The 16,464-nt window shown below is 44.8% G+C and overlaps 2 protein-coding genes across 2 annotated transcripts; one reads left to right on the forward strand and one right to left on the reverse strand.

Annotated features, from left to right (window-relative positions):
• The first annotated feature begins 339 nt into the window (after window positions 1-339).
• On the forward strand, window positions 340-16,129 carry LOC105569584 (glutamine-dependent NAD(+) synthetase). Its single transcript, XM_012026165.1, has 13 exons — window positions 340-549; window positions 11,764-11,964; window positions 12,165-12,420; window positions 12,497-12,692; window positions 12,904-13,144; window positions 13,319-13,558; window positions 13,679-13,794; window positions 13,869-14,173; window positions 14,254-14,462; window positions 14,617-14,842; window positions 14,925-15,101; window positions 15,546-15,651; window positions 15,890-16,129. Exons 2-13 carry the CDS (start codon window positions 11,819-11,821, stop codon window positions 15,916-15,918), a joined length of 2,247 nt encoding a protein of 748 aa, XP_011881555.1. The 5' UTR covers window positions 340-549; window positions 11,764-11,818; the 3' UTR covers window positions 15,919-16,129.
• Window positions 1,880-9,066, reverse strand: LOC105569787 (cytosolic carboxypeptidase 2-like). Its single transcript, XM_012026517.1, has 14 exons — window positions 8,827-9,066; window positions 7,800-8,029; window positions 7,372-7,524; window positions 6,936-7,228; window positions 6,505-6,654; window positions 6,323-6,431; window positions 5,717-5,962; window positions 5,242-5,574; window positions 4,829-5,056; window positions 4,217-4,308; window positions 3,908-4,139; window positions 3,209-3,674; window positions 2,681-2,927; window positions 1,880-2,483 (listed from the first exon to the last, which is right to left on the reverse strand). The coding sequence occupies exons 1-14, from the start codon at window positions 8,897-8,899 to the stop codon at window positions 1,880-1,882; spliced, it is 3,456 nt and encodes a 1,151-aa protein (XP_011881907.1). The 5' UTR covers window positions 8,900-9,066.
• Window positions 16,130-16,464: the final 335 nt, after the last annotated feature.

A 16,464-nucleotide genomic window follows, 5' to 3' on the forward strand; every position in this document is an offset into this window, starting at 1 on the left:
ATGGAGCGTAACTTGCGTATCACCAATCACAGGACTAGTTCAACGGAATTATTGAAACGGTTCTATCAGAATGACCCTGTGATTGGTGATACGCAGGTTACGCTACGCAAGTTACGCTCCATGTGAATGAGGGCTCAATACCTCACGATGTGACAATAGACACTGAATATCCGGCACCAAGATGGCTGCGACGATAGATTCCCCTCACCCTTCAGAGCCAACTCCCTCTACGTCGGATACTTTACGCTCCGTCTAGATATTTCCTACGTCCATGACGAAAGCAAATTGTCGCCGTAAGATGGCAGCATGGAGACCATGCGGTAAACTCAGATTCTCTGATCTCTACCAATCTCTACCGGTCATCAGTCACGCAAAGCGACAAGCGTAGCGAGGACAGTGCGAGTCGGTGGTGCGCCTGTGTCGTTCCTCTCTTTTCGACTTTTTGCACGGGTTCGCGCTCAATTCGTGGAGTGGTGATCGTGAGGGTAAAGGAAGGAGCATGCGCTGCGTCAAGTCGGTTCTCTGACGGACATCCGGATCATCGCGGAGGTAACTTTCAATGTCCGGTCCTCCTTGCTCTCGCTTTCGCGACTGATCGCCCGGAGCGACATGCGTCGCGCCTGGCGGAGACCTCGACCCTCGTCTGACGTCTCCGGACGAAAAGGGGTCACCACGCGACACGCGCGATACCCATCTCCGGATGATCAACGACCGGCCCATCCTCCGCGGGCCACGTGATCGGTCGCGCGGTGACCGTCAATTGTTTACCGTGCGCTCGCGCGTCGCCATGGTGACGTCGCGCTGTCAATCCCGCGAGCACGTGGTGCGAGACTCTCGGCGCATGTCCAGTCGGTTTCGCGGAAATTGCAATTCGCCGAATAATTCTTCCAACATTGTTCGTACGATCTTTTTCTTCAACTACGGGCAGTGATACATAGTGGTCCTGGACGACTACTGGTCGTAATCGCCGATCAAGTTAATCGGAATTTTCAGTCGAAGCCGCCCTGCGATTAACTTGCTCGACGACGAGCTCACGTAACGATAATACGTGCACTATTTTGTTAATGTAAATATAGATATTAATTTCTTGTTTTCTGCCATATTTAATGCTTCATGCCTAATTTTCACGCCAATGGCCGATTTCGTAGGAGTTTGGTCGAAGTCGCTACCATGGCAGAAGAGCTATAGAATTATTATAATTTGAATATTTACGCAGCGTTTATATACTCATACAATTGCGTTTCTTATTCTTAAATACCATACTAGTGCTTAGTAATATAATAATTGTGTCATTTTATAACACAATGCTGCCTATTAGTATCAAACTATAGCAATAATTGTTCACGTTTATAGAACGCTTCGAGATCATATTAATAACTTGTTCCCCACTTTGCAAAGACTACTGTTTCTTTCTTCTCGCCAGCTTCAGAAAATTATATTGCCTCTCCTTTCTTGGAAGGAGCGATAAATTCTTTATCTTGTCGCATACTGATAACGTTGATGATGAAGACTCTCTTCTCACGTGTCTTTATCTATATGTCAACGACTTACGAAGCAATTCCTAGACAATAAACGAAACTTCGTGTTATGATTATACCGTCGTCTGTTATCGGGCTGTAACAATTGTAGTTCTTAAGTTATACAATCGTTCGAATGAAGTCTTGCCACTCGGCTTGCATTTCAAGCCGTGGATTAAGATTTGACTATCTCTAAACTTCCGTTTCTAAAAGGCTCTTATAATTTTCAGTCTCTAACTTAAAAAAATAACTTCACTTCTCAATGTTTCCGTTTAAGAAGAGCTTACCACCAAATTGTCCGAGATCTCAAATGCCACGAGTAACAGCACGTTCCGTGGCTCACTCGAAAGAATAAAAAGTTGTCAAACGTTGTTGCGCGAAGTCTTGACGCTGTAGACGCGCTTGTCTTGCTCCGTTCCTCTGTTCGCCATCAGTTTCCTCGGCGGCGGTTGCTGCTGCGACTGCTTCTTCTTCTTTTGCTTCTTCTTCATGACCTTCGGCTTGCCCGAGTCCGACGAGGCGTCGTCCGACGTCGTGCTCTCGCAGAAGGCGTCACGACGGCACGCACGCGTCCTCGTCGGCTTCGCGGCGCTCGTCTTCGCCCCGATGCCGACGCAGGTGGTCGCCACCGCCCCGACGCCGCGGAACTTCCGGCGCGAATCGAGCTTCCGCTGCGGTTGTTGCGATTGCTTGGACGTCGTCGACGCGGCCAGCAGCTTCAACGAGTCCGCCTCGATCGTTAGCAGGGAGGAGGTTCTCGCGATCCTCGCGTCCTTGCCCCGAGAATTTAGATCCACCGCCCGCTGCCAGTCGAACCTCGCGTTCTTCCTCCTGGACGGCTTCTGCCCATCCGTTCGCGTGGCCGTCTTCAATTGGGATCCATTCCGCCGCGACTTCTTCCGTGTCTTTCTCGTGTCGTCCTTGTCCGTGTCGTAGGCGAGCGACAGCGTTTTCTTGGATTGCGGCCTGAAAAGACGGTGCGTCACGTACGCAAATTTTTCCGCGCGTATTCCTTCCCGAGGATTCCGAAGAGAATTGAGATGCACGCGAGGCAATAGAAAACAAAAATTATTCTGACGTATACCTAACTGCAACGAAACATGCAACGCGCATATTTTACGGACGCGCGCTGTTTGCGCGATAAGTCGAGTATATCGACTCACTTTAGCGTGACTTCGCCGTCCGTGGGATAGTGCATCAGAGCGTGTCTGGAGATACCCCAGCTCAACGGCGTCTTAACGAACGCGTCGACGAGACGTTCCGCGTCGTTGCCTCCGGTGGCGGTGGTCGATACGCCCGTCCAGATCTGCCGTCTCAAAGACGTTAACTTGATTCTCACCTCTCGGCTCGTCGGCGACACCGGCGACGGATTTCTCAGCGTCCTGGCAAATACGAATCGGCTGTTGCGATCTTACAAGTAAACGCATCCTTTACGATGGATGCGAGGGGTAAACCGCTGAGGGGATTGTGGTGTACAGATTTGCGGCATTACTACGCATTTTTTGGGGGCATTGAGCCTTGCTGGGACATTATAAAGATAAAATAAGATAATAAGTTTTTGGTCAGCGGTTTACTCCTCGGATGGTTGCCTTGTTCGTTGGAGGGATAGCTGAGCAGTGCAGTGCGTCAATTCGATTCGGGTCGTATTGGCAAAAGAAGCACCTATGTTTAAATAATCAAGTAATTTTTGCCCATCCACTTTACATCCTCAGGCTTTTCAGCTGGGCTTCCATTCGAGAAATTCTGCCCATCTCCTTTTGTGAAGGAATAATTAACCCGTACCGAAGACACCGCGGCCGTTGGCGAGTCTTCCGGTGATCCTTGCGTGGCAGTAACTCCCCGAAAGACACGCTGCGAGGCCTCACAATTTCCGGCAAGATCAACGTCTTCTCTTGCCGCTCCTCTTTCTCGGTCGTCTCCCTTTCGGATAGTTCGATTACCTCTTCGCGATATTCCTGCGTACTTCTCCATGCAACTGCAAGACATACATACACGATGACACATGCCGAGATAGATACTCATTTCGATTTTATTGTTGGATGTACCGTCGTATTCTCTTCCCTCGCTTCTGACGAAACTCTCATCAGCCGAATCGGTGAGATCGCACAAATCGCTACCTGGATCCGTGGTCGGCAACTCCATCACCGCCCGTCGGGCCTATTGATAATATAATACGCGTGACTTAGTAAGAATATCACCAGTTATTTCCACGAGAAATAACTGGTAATATTCTTACTAAGTCGCGCGTATTATAATCTAAAATCGAATCCGCTTCTCCAGAAAAAGTATATTCGGAATCAGTTTATTCTTCTAAAGGTCATTTTTATCTTATTTTTCTAAAAGTAATCATCAAAATCTTGCGAATTGAACTTCGGAATAATCATAGATACCAGATTTCTCCTACGCTCCAAATAAATTCTCCCCGCGACATCTCTTCGCGCTCTCCTTCTATAAAGACCAACGCTTCTCGGCGGAACGAAGGTCGGCGACGGTGGTGGCACGCAGAGGTACCGGCGGCGACCCGCCAGGAACTCTCCGGCCTCGCTGGACCACGCAGCATCCGTGTACTCGGCCCTTTCCTCTTCCGACGAGAAACTCTCCTGCGAGATGTCTCCCTCGTTGCTAGACAAATCCGATATCTCGTATAAACTAGTTGGAAATTAGGCCGGATGCTTTACCAACTATTAGAAAGAATATACCTTGAATAGTCAGTCAAATTGATATTGGTAGGCTCCTCAGCACTGGATCCCTCCTTCGTTAATCTGGCTACGATCTTATTTCGGAGTCTTTCCTGTCGGGCCACATTTGCATCACCCATCGCAATTCATCCTGATACAATAGAATTTTTAGATGGCACAATTTCCAAGTGTCTCTAAATTCGCAGCAGAATGAGAATTTATTTAATTAATTTACTTACCATAATATAAATCCATTTGAGAAAGTATACGTAAAAATCAAATAGATTTGTAATGAACAGATTTCGATTTGATTGCTACGTCGCGTCGTGTGTATGCGACGCATACACTTTAAGGAATTACTCGACAATAGACGACTTTATGATTTTGCACTTGATTCTCTTTGCTCTTGTGATTTATAATAAGACTGTTACTTTTTCGAAGCTTCGAAAGACTTCGAAGGGACGAAGAAATCTTCGAAGATTCGATCCTTCGTTCCTTCGAAGTTATCGAACTTTGATCAAAATTAATAGTTCTAATTTATAATATAAAATGAATTAAGCGAGAAATAAACTCGAACACCATCCTTTATTTTTCCGAGGAAATATGGTCGAAATGCTAATGCGACAGTGTTACCTTTACGGGATCTTGATCGTAAAAATCGAGCAGGGTCTCGCAAAATGCTTTGCCAATCTGCTCGTAGTCCTGAATGGAAAAATGCGTTCCGCATCTAGAGCCGATTTTGGAGCCGCCCATAGAAGCCTCCATGGTGTAACTGTTCTGTACGCCCATCGACCATACAACCACTCTGCCCGTGCCTTCTTTTCCTTTCTCGATGTGAAATTTACAATTCTCGAAGGAGAACTAGAATCAGAGAACGGAATGTAAGTCGGGTTTTCACGCCGCAATAGCAAAGAAGAAAGTTACTGTAACACCAAAAATGTTCCGAGTCTCCGACAACTATCGACTTCACTTTAATTTGGTCGAAGAATTCAAACGAGCGATTAAATAGTCCGATGGTATTTCAGACACGTGCATTTACGTTATACCTTATCGGCTGCGTTTTTGTGAAGCATCAGCGGAAACACTTGCTCCGACAGCCTCCCGTTGCATCCGGTCCTCTTGCTCTCGCAACCGTAGGCGAATATATTGTGCTTTCTCGAGTGAGCGTGGAGATCGCAGTATATCGCCACTCCGCAATCCTCGAGGAGCCTCCGTATCATTAGCTTCGTGTGCCAGACGGACGGATAGCTCTCCCGCATCACGGTCCTGTACTGCCGATTCAGATCCTTCCCGGACAGGGAGCAGCGATTATTGCCCACTATGACGCCGTCCGGATTTAGCATCGGCACCAATTTGAAGACGAATCTCTCTCTGAGTTCCTGCAACAAGTTTGTGCGACGTTAGATCAATCGTTAAGTCTTCGCGGGCGTCAATCTTCTCGACATCAAGCGAGCCTCGTTAATTCGCAACTGACATCTCTGTCTTGGATCTCTACTCGTCTAGAGTTGCGAAAGCCCTTACTCTAGCCCGGTTCGTGTCGCCGGTGAGGAAGTCTATTATGCCCTTCATCGTCCAGCTCGACGGCGTCTCACCGGGATGCACCCGGGCTGTGATAACGACGCCCCGCTTCCTGCGCACCTCCTCGTCGTGGGTCGGCGCGGTGATCGTCAGGTAATACACGCCGTTTCCGGCCAGGCTGCGGCACAGCAAGCGTAGCTTGGCGAATCTCGTTTTCGTGGGGTCGGCCACGATCTTGCCGAGATATTCCTGGGGCATGTTTATGCGAGCAATTAGAGACCGGGGAGGTAGATCGAGATTTAATCTACCGACGGAATGCGCGATAAATACAAACGCCGAGACTGAGAATCGTTTGCGATGGTAATCGCGATAGGAGCGAGCAGAACGTGAAACAAACACCACTTTGTTCTACGAGCGGTTGTGGGAACATTCCGCGGAATAATTACTGAAAGCAATACTAACTTATTCATGTTTTTCATGCTTTCTTGAGCGACAGGAAAACGGGAAATTAAGCGAAATACCAGCGTTACTTCCAGTTACTTATTGCTAATCAACTATTTTTTTGTAAGATTGTGCGCGTGCGATTTTTTAATACCGTGATCGTTTTACCTGAAGATCGGTGTAGGTGTATGGGTAACAGTGCGCCAAGTAAACGATGTCACGATCGTGAGGGAACGAAATATTGAACGTCAGCGTGTGCTTTTCTCTCTCCTCGTCGCTTCTGCAATCATTTCACGCGATTTGTTTTACCTTCTTCGCAGAATTATCGTTGGAACAAAGAATTTTCTTACGATGAATCGTTGTTTCGATAATACGTGATGTTGTCACCGCATCTTCTCCACCCTACGGATCGGGTCCGAGCGTCTTCGGTGGAATAAAGAAGAGGCTTGAGGCCTTCGTTGTAAAGGCTCTCCTCTTTGCACATATTCACGATGGAAAATCTGTAAGCGTAACAATATATTTCTCGGAGAATGACTCATTCGGTTTGTTTTCCATTTTCACAATTAAGGAAATAAACAAAATCTGATTAAACAGTCTGAAGCATACAAAAGAGCTAACGAAAATATGAACTTTTTCCATCACAGAGTCTCGCTTGTACATTTTTTAAATTAAAATTAATTTTAAAATTACTTAATTTTACAATTAAAGTGATATTTTAAGTTTTCTGATCATCTGAAAAATACAATTGGTCAGTTTCCGTTGGCCGATCGTGTGCTCCTACCTGTATGTGATCCTGCTTCTCGTATTCGACACCCTGAAGTAGTACCACTGGGTATGCCTCTGCGTGTAGAGATCCCTTCTCAGGTAGAGCTGGTAATACGTGTCAGTTATTTTTACCACTTTGCTGAGGTTCCCGGACTCGAACCGCGACTCAAACCGCAGGTCCGTGCTGTTGTCCATCTGTCGGGACGCTTCGGCGACGAAGAAGATATCGTTCCCGTTGGCGCACGCGGTCGATTCCCCGGGAAAATCGTCGGGGAACGCCGTGCTACCGCCCACGCAAGATCGACTGAACTGCCGAGATAACAAACCTCCGTTCTTTAAAGTCCAGAATTTCAAGTAGAAGATCTTTTCCAATTGGTTTCACGTTGTAATAAACTCGATTTGATCATACGCGCTATATACATATGTAAGAATTCGATTATATTGCGACTTACGTAATTAGTAACGTTAGTCGGACAGTAACGAAATATCACCGTTCCAAGCTCGTCGCCGATCGGTTTGGGTCTCGGTTCTTTCCCGGTTGAAACGTAGAAGGCTTCCGGCGTGGCAGGGTTGTACTCTATGTGACGAACTCTCTCTGGGATCACCTGAGAGACCGTTATCTCAGTGAATTGTATAATTACACAGTATCAGTTAGCGCAGTAGCGGTGTAGAATAAATTAATAATTTCATATATCTCCGCAAGAAACTCAAAAGCATTTTATATCAACAACGTAATTTGTATGAGAGCAATTGACATTATATACGGTGAATTCTACAGCGACATGCGGCGTTTTATCTTCAAAGAAAGGCTGCTCATGATCGGGAGATAAAGTGGACGGAACAAGTGAAGCTAAAAACATGCAGGTGCGTTAATTTTCACCTGGCACTCGGTCGGCCACCTGGCCGCTTCCTGGATGCTTCCGTCGACGATGCAGCGCGCATCGAGTACCGCGCGGAGGGCCTCCTTCGAGTACCGATGCCTAGAGAAACAACCCAAAGGTATCGCGAACAACGCCGATTCCGCGTCTCGTCTCAGAGCCGAGCTCTCGTTATAACGTTCCAGTTGAGACACTTGCAACTCCTGCGGTGTTAGATCAGAGAGCATGCCACCTGCGTTGTTACAAAGAAGAAACCCATTCTCGTCGTTATTGTCGAAATAAAACTCTTGCGTTTTTTATAATTTGTCTTTCGCCATCAATTCATCTCTATCACTGACAAAAAAGTTTTTTAAACTAAGTAAATAGATTTACTTCAAATTATTTTTTTACCGAAGTAAATATTCATTCTATTTAAATAAAAAGATTAAATTTCAAGTAAATCTGTGTATTTCGCTCGCTAAATTAATCGAACGATGTTTGCAAAAAGTTCGAAAGTTTTTCGTCGCACGAAATAATCCGAGTGGCTTCTTGATTGTCTTGATTATGTGCATAAAACGTTGATGGGAAATACAAACGATTTTTTTTTGTAAACGAGCATATTTTGTGGACAATTTGCAAACTATCTGTGGGATAATGCGCGCATAATGATGAGCTTGGCAAATGGGCATTAACGACAGAACTAAACGCGATCGTATGTTGCTCACGGTAGTAGATCGATGGTCGAGTACAATGTCCGTAGGTTCGCGACCTCGCCGACACTTCGATCATATATTGTTACGAACGTATTATGTCCTCTTTTCCACTTCAGAATCAATTTAAAATTCACAAAAATTATTATTGAACACGTCCGAAAATATCAAAATTTTATATCACTTATCCTGGTTATACTTTTCGTATATTGGTTGCTTTTATTTATAAAAATTTATTTATTGTAGAGAATCAATTTGCGTCGGGAGAATCAACAAGCAACGATGCTGATTTTGTCGTTCAGTATCGTCCGCCAATTATCCTCGTACTGTTAGAGTTCACCTGGGATAGGTTGAACCGGAAACAGCATAGCCTGGAGCTCTCTCACTCTGCTGCTCGATGCCGGCTTCATCATCTTTCGTTATCTCTCGTCGGTCTCGTCCTCGTCCTGCTCGTCGCGATCGTCTGCGTCGACGGCGAGCATCGGCGACGACCTTCCGCCCTTAGCATTCTCGTGCCAATCCGTGTAGTCCTCCCTCGTCGGCACTTCCTCCCCGAGGAGGTATTTGACAATCGGATTCTTCATCTCCGCGTTCACGTCCTCGCGAGCCACATGTCGAGGGTCCAAATCACTTTTCGCGATAGAATGCGTCGGACGATTTGAAATCCTCAGCTTTAGATCCTTTTCTTCCACAATCGTAGTTAATTAAAATAGTTTGGGATACTATTTGCCTTATCGCGACGCAAATTTACGCGACGCTTTACTTATTAAATGCTTTTGTCAACACGGAAAACAATGCTGTTGAATTAAACAAAAATGAAGTTGTTCGAATTAAACGTTGACGTCACGGGCTGCCACAAACATAAATAATTCACTCAATTATATTTGCTATAGATTATAATTTCAAGCATTGAATTAAATATTCAGATTATTAAGACAACTAGCTATCCCACGTTTTTCATTCGTTAATACTGATGTTGTTCAACGATTTTATTTCAATTACACTGATCTTACTGACACATTATTTTTTTCCGTGAATGTGAAAAGAAATTGCCCATTTTTCAAAGGAAAATATATCTGCTCATATACACCAATGCCCACTAATGCCCAGTGGGCATTACTTTATCTTTATAATACCCTAGCAAGACCTAATGCCCAAAAGTAATGCCCAGTAATGCCGCAAATCTGTACACCACAATGCCCTCAGCGGTTTCCCCCTCGCTTAGCTGTCATCAAAGTGTCTTTAATATAATAAATTACGATTTCAAACGGCAATGATTGTACACCATTGAAATTGATCAGAGAACAGATCTGGAACAAAATCTGGCTTAGAGCTTTGAGGACGAAACATCACAGTATTTCTTTTTTTAAGTTTTTCCCCAATACGTCAACTCTCACCGATCAATCAAAGAATCGTACAAATAATACAAGTAATTGAATAAGTCGGGGGCGTCGACGGCGAATAGTTGAGCGGTTCACCGAGGTGCCGACGAGAGGGCAAGTTATACTAGAAGCTCCGCGGGACTTGGGGATAGATTCCAACTGGCGAACGCGGAGAGGAACCTGGCCCGTTGCTGAAGACATCCAGTGAAACGTTCCCTGGATGATTGCCTGACAACCGTCGCGAGTCGTGGGCGGAGCTACCCTCGGAACGATCGTTCGTTAACCGCTCCTCGTTTCAGAAGGCCGCCGGCGCGGCTCATCGACATAATATCTCGTCGGTAACTCGACTCATTCTATCGACGTTTCCGAGGTAAGCGACGCTCGTGGAGAGCTCGTCGATCGGAAACCGGCGGCGAGAGTTCCATTTAAAGCGAGACCATCATAGACTGGAACGGAGGAAACGAACAAGAGCGAATTAATCTGAGAGGAAGGGGAGAGAAGCGCAGCGCATTGTTGATCTGAGTTTCTTTTTGGTGGGTGATTTCTTTGGGGTGGGGCTATGCTGATTTTAATATACTATCGTAGTGATTATTTGTCAGCGACACTATGGTGGTCACTGATAACCGGCGCTATCGAATTTTTTTTAAAACGTTTAAATGTAAAAAGTTAAATATAAAGTTTTGACGGACTGCAAGATAAATAGCTAATAACAAAATGAAGTAAAAAGTACGCTGTTAATTGCCCGTCGACGTGTTATTGATGTCTTGTTTTAATGTTCGGCTTGTTGCACGAAGTAGATGATTTCTAGATAAAAATTTTACCCAACGAAAGACCAATGAATGGTATATTAGCCAGACAGCACACATGTATAAAAGATGTCATAAAGATATATCTTTAAGACATCTTTTAGACGTACATGTCTAAAAGAACACTTAATGACGTCTTAAAGATGTCTTTTAGACACGCATTACTACCTGGGTATACTTGGCCATTTTGTTATTCTATTGTTGAAATGTTATTTAGCGATACACAGTAAAGCGCGATTTAATCGTAAATATCTTTTCTTACAACTTCTTTCAAATCTCTCTTATATTTCTTCTTTTGTCCCTCTTACCCTTTTATCTTTTTAACATTGGAACTTCCTATATCGTTATTAAATTTTAATAAGCCTGGAAGTAATTTCCCAATGATAGATACGCGAAGAAATCCTGGTAGATAACGATCTGTAAGGGTTGCTACGTAAGACGGTGCCTACCTGGCCGTGCCGGGTTTTCCGGATTATTGATCAATCAACGCGCGTCGGACTGAGGAGAACGGAACGCTTTCAGTTTATATCTCGGGGCCCGATCGATGGGATTCCAATTGATAGAATTAGCTGGCAAGCTGCCGCCACAAGTTCCATCGGACGCACACGCGACCGCCGACTTTTAACAGTCACGATAATGATGGTGCCATAAATTGCATACGAAACGAGCGTCGGGGTATCGATACGATTCTCAAATTGAACTGTCAGACTTTCCCGCGCTTCAGTTCTTTGCACCTTTCGTTCCACCGACATACATTCTTTCTCTCGCGTGGGTAATACTTCAAGATCTTTTTAACCACTATCGGTGGTCGTATCTATATCATATCGTTACTATTTCTTGATATTGAAGAATCAGAACTCTTAGAGCCAGTTTCACAAACATCGGTTAACTGCTAACCGAAGGTTAATCGATTCTCCGGCTCTTCTTAGAGAACAAGATAGAAAAAGATAGGGAGTTGACTCAACTCTCGTTAACAGTTAACCAACGTTTGTGAAACTGGCCCTTAACTGAAAAGCAATTTTGGTACAATGGAAATTGTACAACACTTGTATAATTGTCTCGAAAGTAATGAACGTTTCTTCATTTCAGATAAGAGCATTTGCAAGACTCGTTCAGGAATAACCGTTCAGGAAGATAATTCAACATGGGACGTACGGTGACCGTCGCCGTTTGTACGTTGAACCAATGGGCGATGGACTTCGACGGGAATACCAGAAGAATTTTGCAGAGTATACAAGAGGCGAAGGACGCCGGTGCCACTTACAGGAGCGGTCCCGAGCTTGAAATCTGGTAATTATATCGAAACTGATCTTGCTTGTCTGTAAAAGTGTTAAAAAAGTATTATTAGCCGATTGTTTGTTTGAGGAAATTGTTTTTATGAGATCGCGAACTCTCTATTATTACAATGGTGAGATTATAATTCTGCCTTTGTTATCTTTATTATTTGATTGAGTTATTTTCGTCGTAATTGCATACTGTCTGTCCAACAGCGGTTACAGCTGCGAGGACCACCTCTACGAGTCGGACACGTTGCTGCATAGTTGGGAAGTTGTAGCGACCATTCTGAAATCCAGTATTTGCGAGGACATACTGATAGACGTGGGTATGCCGGTGATGCACAAGAACGTGACGTACAACTGCAGGGTAGCCTTTCTGAATCGGCGGATTTTGCTGATCAGGCCGAAAATGCGACTCTGCGAGAACGGCAACTACAGGGAAACCAGATGGTTCTCTCCTTGGACAAAAGTAAAAAAAAATGTCAGGGTGTGATTGAGTAAAGTGCATAGAACTGGACGATAATCCGCGCGATGTCTTGTATTAGGAACGTACGGTCGAGAATTATTTCCTGCCACGAATGATATCGGAAATCACTGGTCAGACTGACGGCGTGCCGTTCGGTGATGCTGTTATCGCGACGAGGGACACGTGCGTGGGTTTCGAAATATGCGAGGAACTTTGGCACCCAGCCAGCAATCATATTCCGATGTCAATGGATGGCGTGGAAATTATCGCGAACGGTAATATTACTATTATGAGAGGTTTCTGACATTACAGCAGTTGACGTAGATTTCATCTTCGTCTTTTTCCATCTATTTTCTACTCTGTTTTTACTTTTTAAATGAAAAATTAGATAGCAATTAAAAGAGATTATAATAGCAGTTGTATGAGATCAAACGCTCACTTAAAAATTGTTTCTCTATTTTTTTCTTCGTCGCTTTTCTGCGGAAGGAAGCGGTTCGTACTTCGAGCTACGTAAAGCCTACGTCAACATCGATCTTGTTAAGTCGGCTACGTTCAAAGCTGGCGGTTGCTATATGTATAGTAATTTGCGCGGATGCGACGGCGGCAGACTGTATTTCAACGGTGGCTCCAGCATCACGCTCAACGGCAATATATTAAATCGCGGACGTCAATTCGCTCTCGAGGATGTCGAAGTGACCATCGCCACGTTCGATCTCGAGGATATAAGGTAAAGGGTTTGATGTTGATTCTGAGCACGCGAGGTAGTGGCGTAATCTACTACTCTATCAAGTCGCGTCAACATCCGGGTATTAACGCAATTTGTTTCGAGATAATCAGAGAACTCGGATACCGCACGTCTTTATCTAAGAAATAACGCAAAATAAGAAATTTTACTCTCCAGGAATTATCGGAACAGCATCAGATCGCGATCGCACGCGGCCGCCGCATCGCCCAGTTATCCACGCGTGAAAATCGATTTTGCACTCACGCCAGAGAGTCTCATCTCGAATCCGCCGGACCGACCGCTCGACGGAGTCCAGGATGTGTACGGCGACAACGAGGGGCACTCGAGTCTCGTGTATCACACCGCGGAAGAAGAGATTGCGATGGCACCCGCGTGCTGGCTGTGGGACTATCTGAGGTGTGCAAACGGGGCCAAGATATTTATTATTATTATAAGCTGCTTAAATATATAACTCGTTAAAAAATAGTGTATATATTGTACCTGTTGTATTGACAATCTTGCGTGTCTACATTTTAGACGATCTTGCCAAGGTGGATTTTTCTTACCACTGAGCGGTGGCGTCGACTCGTCGTCTTCAGCGTGTATCGTATATTCGATGTGCGAAATGATCGTCGAATCGGTCGGTAGAGGAGGTAAGACTTGGCTACGTCATCACAAACTTAAAGGGGCTCACTTACAAATGTCGGAAATTGTATTTCGCACTCAGACACACAGGTCTTAGCGGATATCAGGAAGATCGTCGGCGATTGCGAATACATACCGATAGATCCGAAGCAGTTGTGCAACACCATCTTGGTCACGTGTTACATGGGAACGGAGAACTCGTCGGCGGAGACCAAAGCTCGAGCGGCCGAGTTGGCCAGTCAAATAGGGTCCTATCATCATGGGATAGTCATAGATACTGCAATATCCGCGATTTTAGGGATCTTCCAACAGGTTACTAAACTGACACCGAGATTCAGAGTGCAGGGTGGATCGCCTAGAGAGAATCTGGCCTTGCAAAATGTACAGGTAATTGATCCTTGGTCCTGATGGATCTAACATTTTCATCTTCCAATTATACGTTTTTATGTGTACTACCTTACTTTCAGGCTCGGTTACGAATGGTGATTGCTTACTTATTCGCTCAATTAATGTTGTGGGTCAGAGGCCGTCCGGGTGGCCTCTTAGTATTAGGGAGCGGTAACGTGGACGAAGCCTTACGCGGTTACCTCACTAAATACGATTGCAGCAGCGCCGACATCAATCCTATCGGTGGCATAGCAAAGAATGATTTGAAAAAGTTTCTCCTGTACTTTAGGTGCGTCTGTATACGAATGTTGCTACACAAATGTAGCGATTCTTGCCAATATTCGAATTCAGTTGAAAATAATATTTAATAATTTTATTTTCATATAACTAAGAATCGCTCTGTATATTACGATGTCAAATTATATTCCACGTTTGAACTTCAGACGTAAACACGGAATATCCGCTTTGGACAATATCCTGGAGGCGCCGCCTACCGCGGAATTAGAACCGCTGCAGGCGGGACAGCTTGCGCAATTAGACGAAGTCGACATGGGTATGACCTACAAGGAATTGTCAGTTTTCGGACGGTTAAGGAAGCAGGATAAGGCCGGGCCTTTCTCAATGTTCTGTAGACTCGTGCACATGTGGAACCATTGTACTCCGAAAGAAGTGAGTGCGCGCTCCTCGAGCAAAATTCTAATCCAATCGTTTGATTTCTTTTTGAATAAATTAAAAAACCTTCTCATTTCAGGTTGCCGATAAGGTGAAACACTTCTACAGATGTTACGCTATTAATCGTCACAAAATGACGATATTGACTCCGTCCTGCCACGCGGAGACGTACAGCCCCGACGACAATCGATTCGATCACCGTCCCTTCCTCTATAATCACTCTTGGAAGTGGCAGTTTGCGGCGATCGATGAACAGGTGAGAAATATGCGGGAAAAAGTCCATGCTCACCTTGCCTCGAGTTCCAAAGCGTTGAAATGCGAGAGGAAACGCCGAATGATCGAAGTAACGCCGCGGTTAGGATCCTCGTGCGAAAATGCGACGCGTTGTGGAAAGAAGTCTTGCATGCATCGTGGAACTTGGCGTATCGTACGCCGAATGGCCCGTAGAGCTTGAATTTTCCTATCGGCGGGTTCGACGAGAAAACTAATTCGTATCATCGACAAGATCCAACCAGATAAATTATTATACAGTACGTTAAAAGATTTCCAAATGTTTTAACATAAGTGTTAGCCAGCGAGTAGTTAATATGCACATGACACGGCAAGTAGCGTAGAAAGTACAACGTTAACGTGTAACGACACCCCTTGCTACTCTTGGGAGATAATTTTCTATAATTTAATGCTCAAAACTCTTTTTCAGGTGAAACGACTTAGCAACGAAGAGAAGCATTCGTCCAGATCGCACAAGGGTGCTCCGAAAGTGCCTGCCAAGCCCAGATATATGCCGTTCAGCTCCGTGATCAGCAGTGAGTAAACAAAACAAAGTGCGCGCTTTAACGAAGCACGTCGAGCACAACGAATTTCGGCCGATGAAATCATCAAAATATTCGGCGATACCACCCACCGAAAAAACCCACTCCCCCCGGAGCTGCACGCAGGCCAGGTCAAAATGACCGGCCTCGAAATTTCGTGCGCACCTATACTGCCGCGCTTCTCGCCGCTTTTATCGGGGAGTCATCATCTCGGCATCATTCTCTGTTGCAGATAAAACGCATCCTGGAGTAGTAGTTTAACCGTAGCCGTAGCACTCTCTTATCATTTTGATATTGCAGCGCTGCGATAGATGGATGTGACATTGCAATTGTCATGGACACTTTGTTCGCCCCTGGTATTAATACTTATAGGGCATCTTCGCGAGCCCAAAAGCAGCAGCAAAAGATATTTTGTGACATTTTAAATACACAACAAAGGAAATCTACCAATAAAGAGTATGATATAAAAAGATTCTTGTGTGTAAATTTTCTTCTCCCGACATCTGTACTTTCCAGAGTCAATCTGAAAATCGTTGAAAGTCCTGGACTCGGACAACTGTCGCTTAGACCAATACAGTTGCAGTTACATTGTCGACAGATAATCGTGGAGTCTTTAATTCCAAATTTTACCTAAAAAGAACTTCACTTTTAAGAAACGTAAAATTTGTTGTTTATAATAAAGCCGCGGAACAGTGAAAGAAGAAAATTTTAGGAAACCCGTTCGGCATGTAATGTTAAGATATTTACATATTAAACGCGAGGTATGATTGTTGAAACGCGCAAATATCGAACAGGTATTTATGTGTG

This window comes from Vollenhovia emeryi, unplaced genomic scaffold (genome assembly GCF_000949405.1).
Source record: "Vollenhovia emeryi isolate VEMERY1.0 unplaced genomic scaffold, V.emery_V1.0 DF939123.1, whole genome shotgun sequence".
NCBI lineage: Eukaryota > Metazoa > Arthropoda > Insecta > Hymenoptera > Formicidae > Vollenhovia > Vollenhovia emeryi.

What these genes read in the sequence shown, in the direction of transcription:
- LOC105569787 (XM_012026517.1), bottom strand. Translation starts at nt 8,899, where the DNA reads ATGATGAAGCCGGCATCGAGCAGCAGAGTGAGAGAGCTCCAGGCTATG. An exon ending in AGAAGCAGGATCACATACAG is followed by an intron (nt 6,655 to 6,935) that starts GTAGGAGCACAC and finishes TTACGCTTACAG; the next exon opens with ATTTTCCATCGTGAATATGT. An exon ending in ACAAAAACGCAGCCGATAAG is followed by an intron (nt 5,057 to 5,241) that starts GTATAACGTAAA and finishes CTCTGATTCTAG; the next exon opens with TTCTCCTTCGAGAATTGTAA.
- LOC105569584 (XM_012026165.1), top strand. Translation starts at nt 11,819, where the DNA reads ATGGGACGTACGGTGACCGTCGCCGTTTGTACGTTGAACCAATGGGCG. An exon ending in TGGCTGTGGGACTATCTGAG is followed by an intron (nt 13,559 to 13,678) that starts GTGTGCAAACGG and finishes TCTACATTTTAG; the next exon opens with ACGATCTTGCCAAGGTGGAT. An exon ending in TTGCGGCGATCGATGAACAG is followed by an intron (nt 15,102 to 15,545) that starts GTGAGAAATATG and finishes ACTCTTTTTCAG; the next exon opens with GTGAAACGACTTAGCAACGA.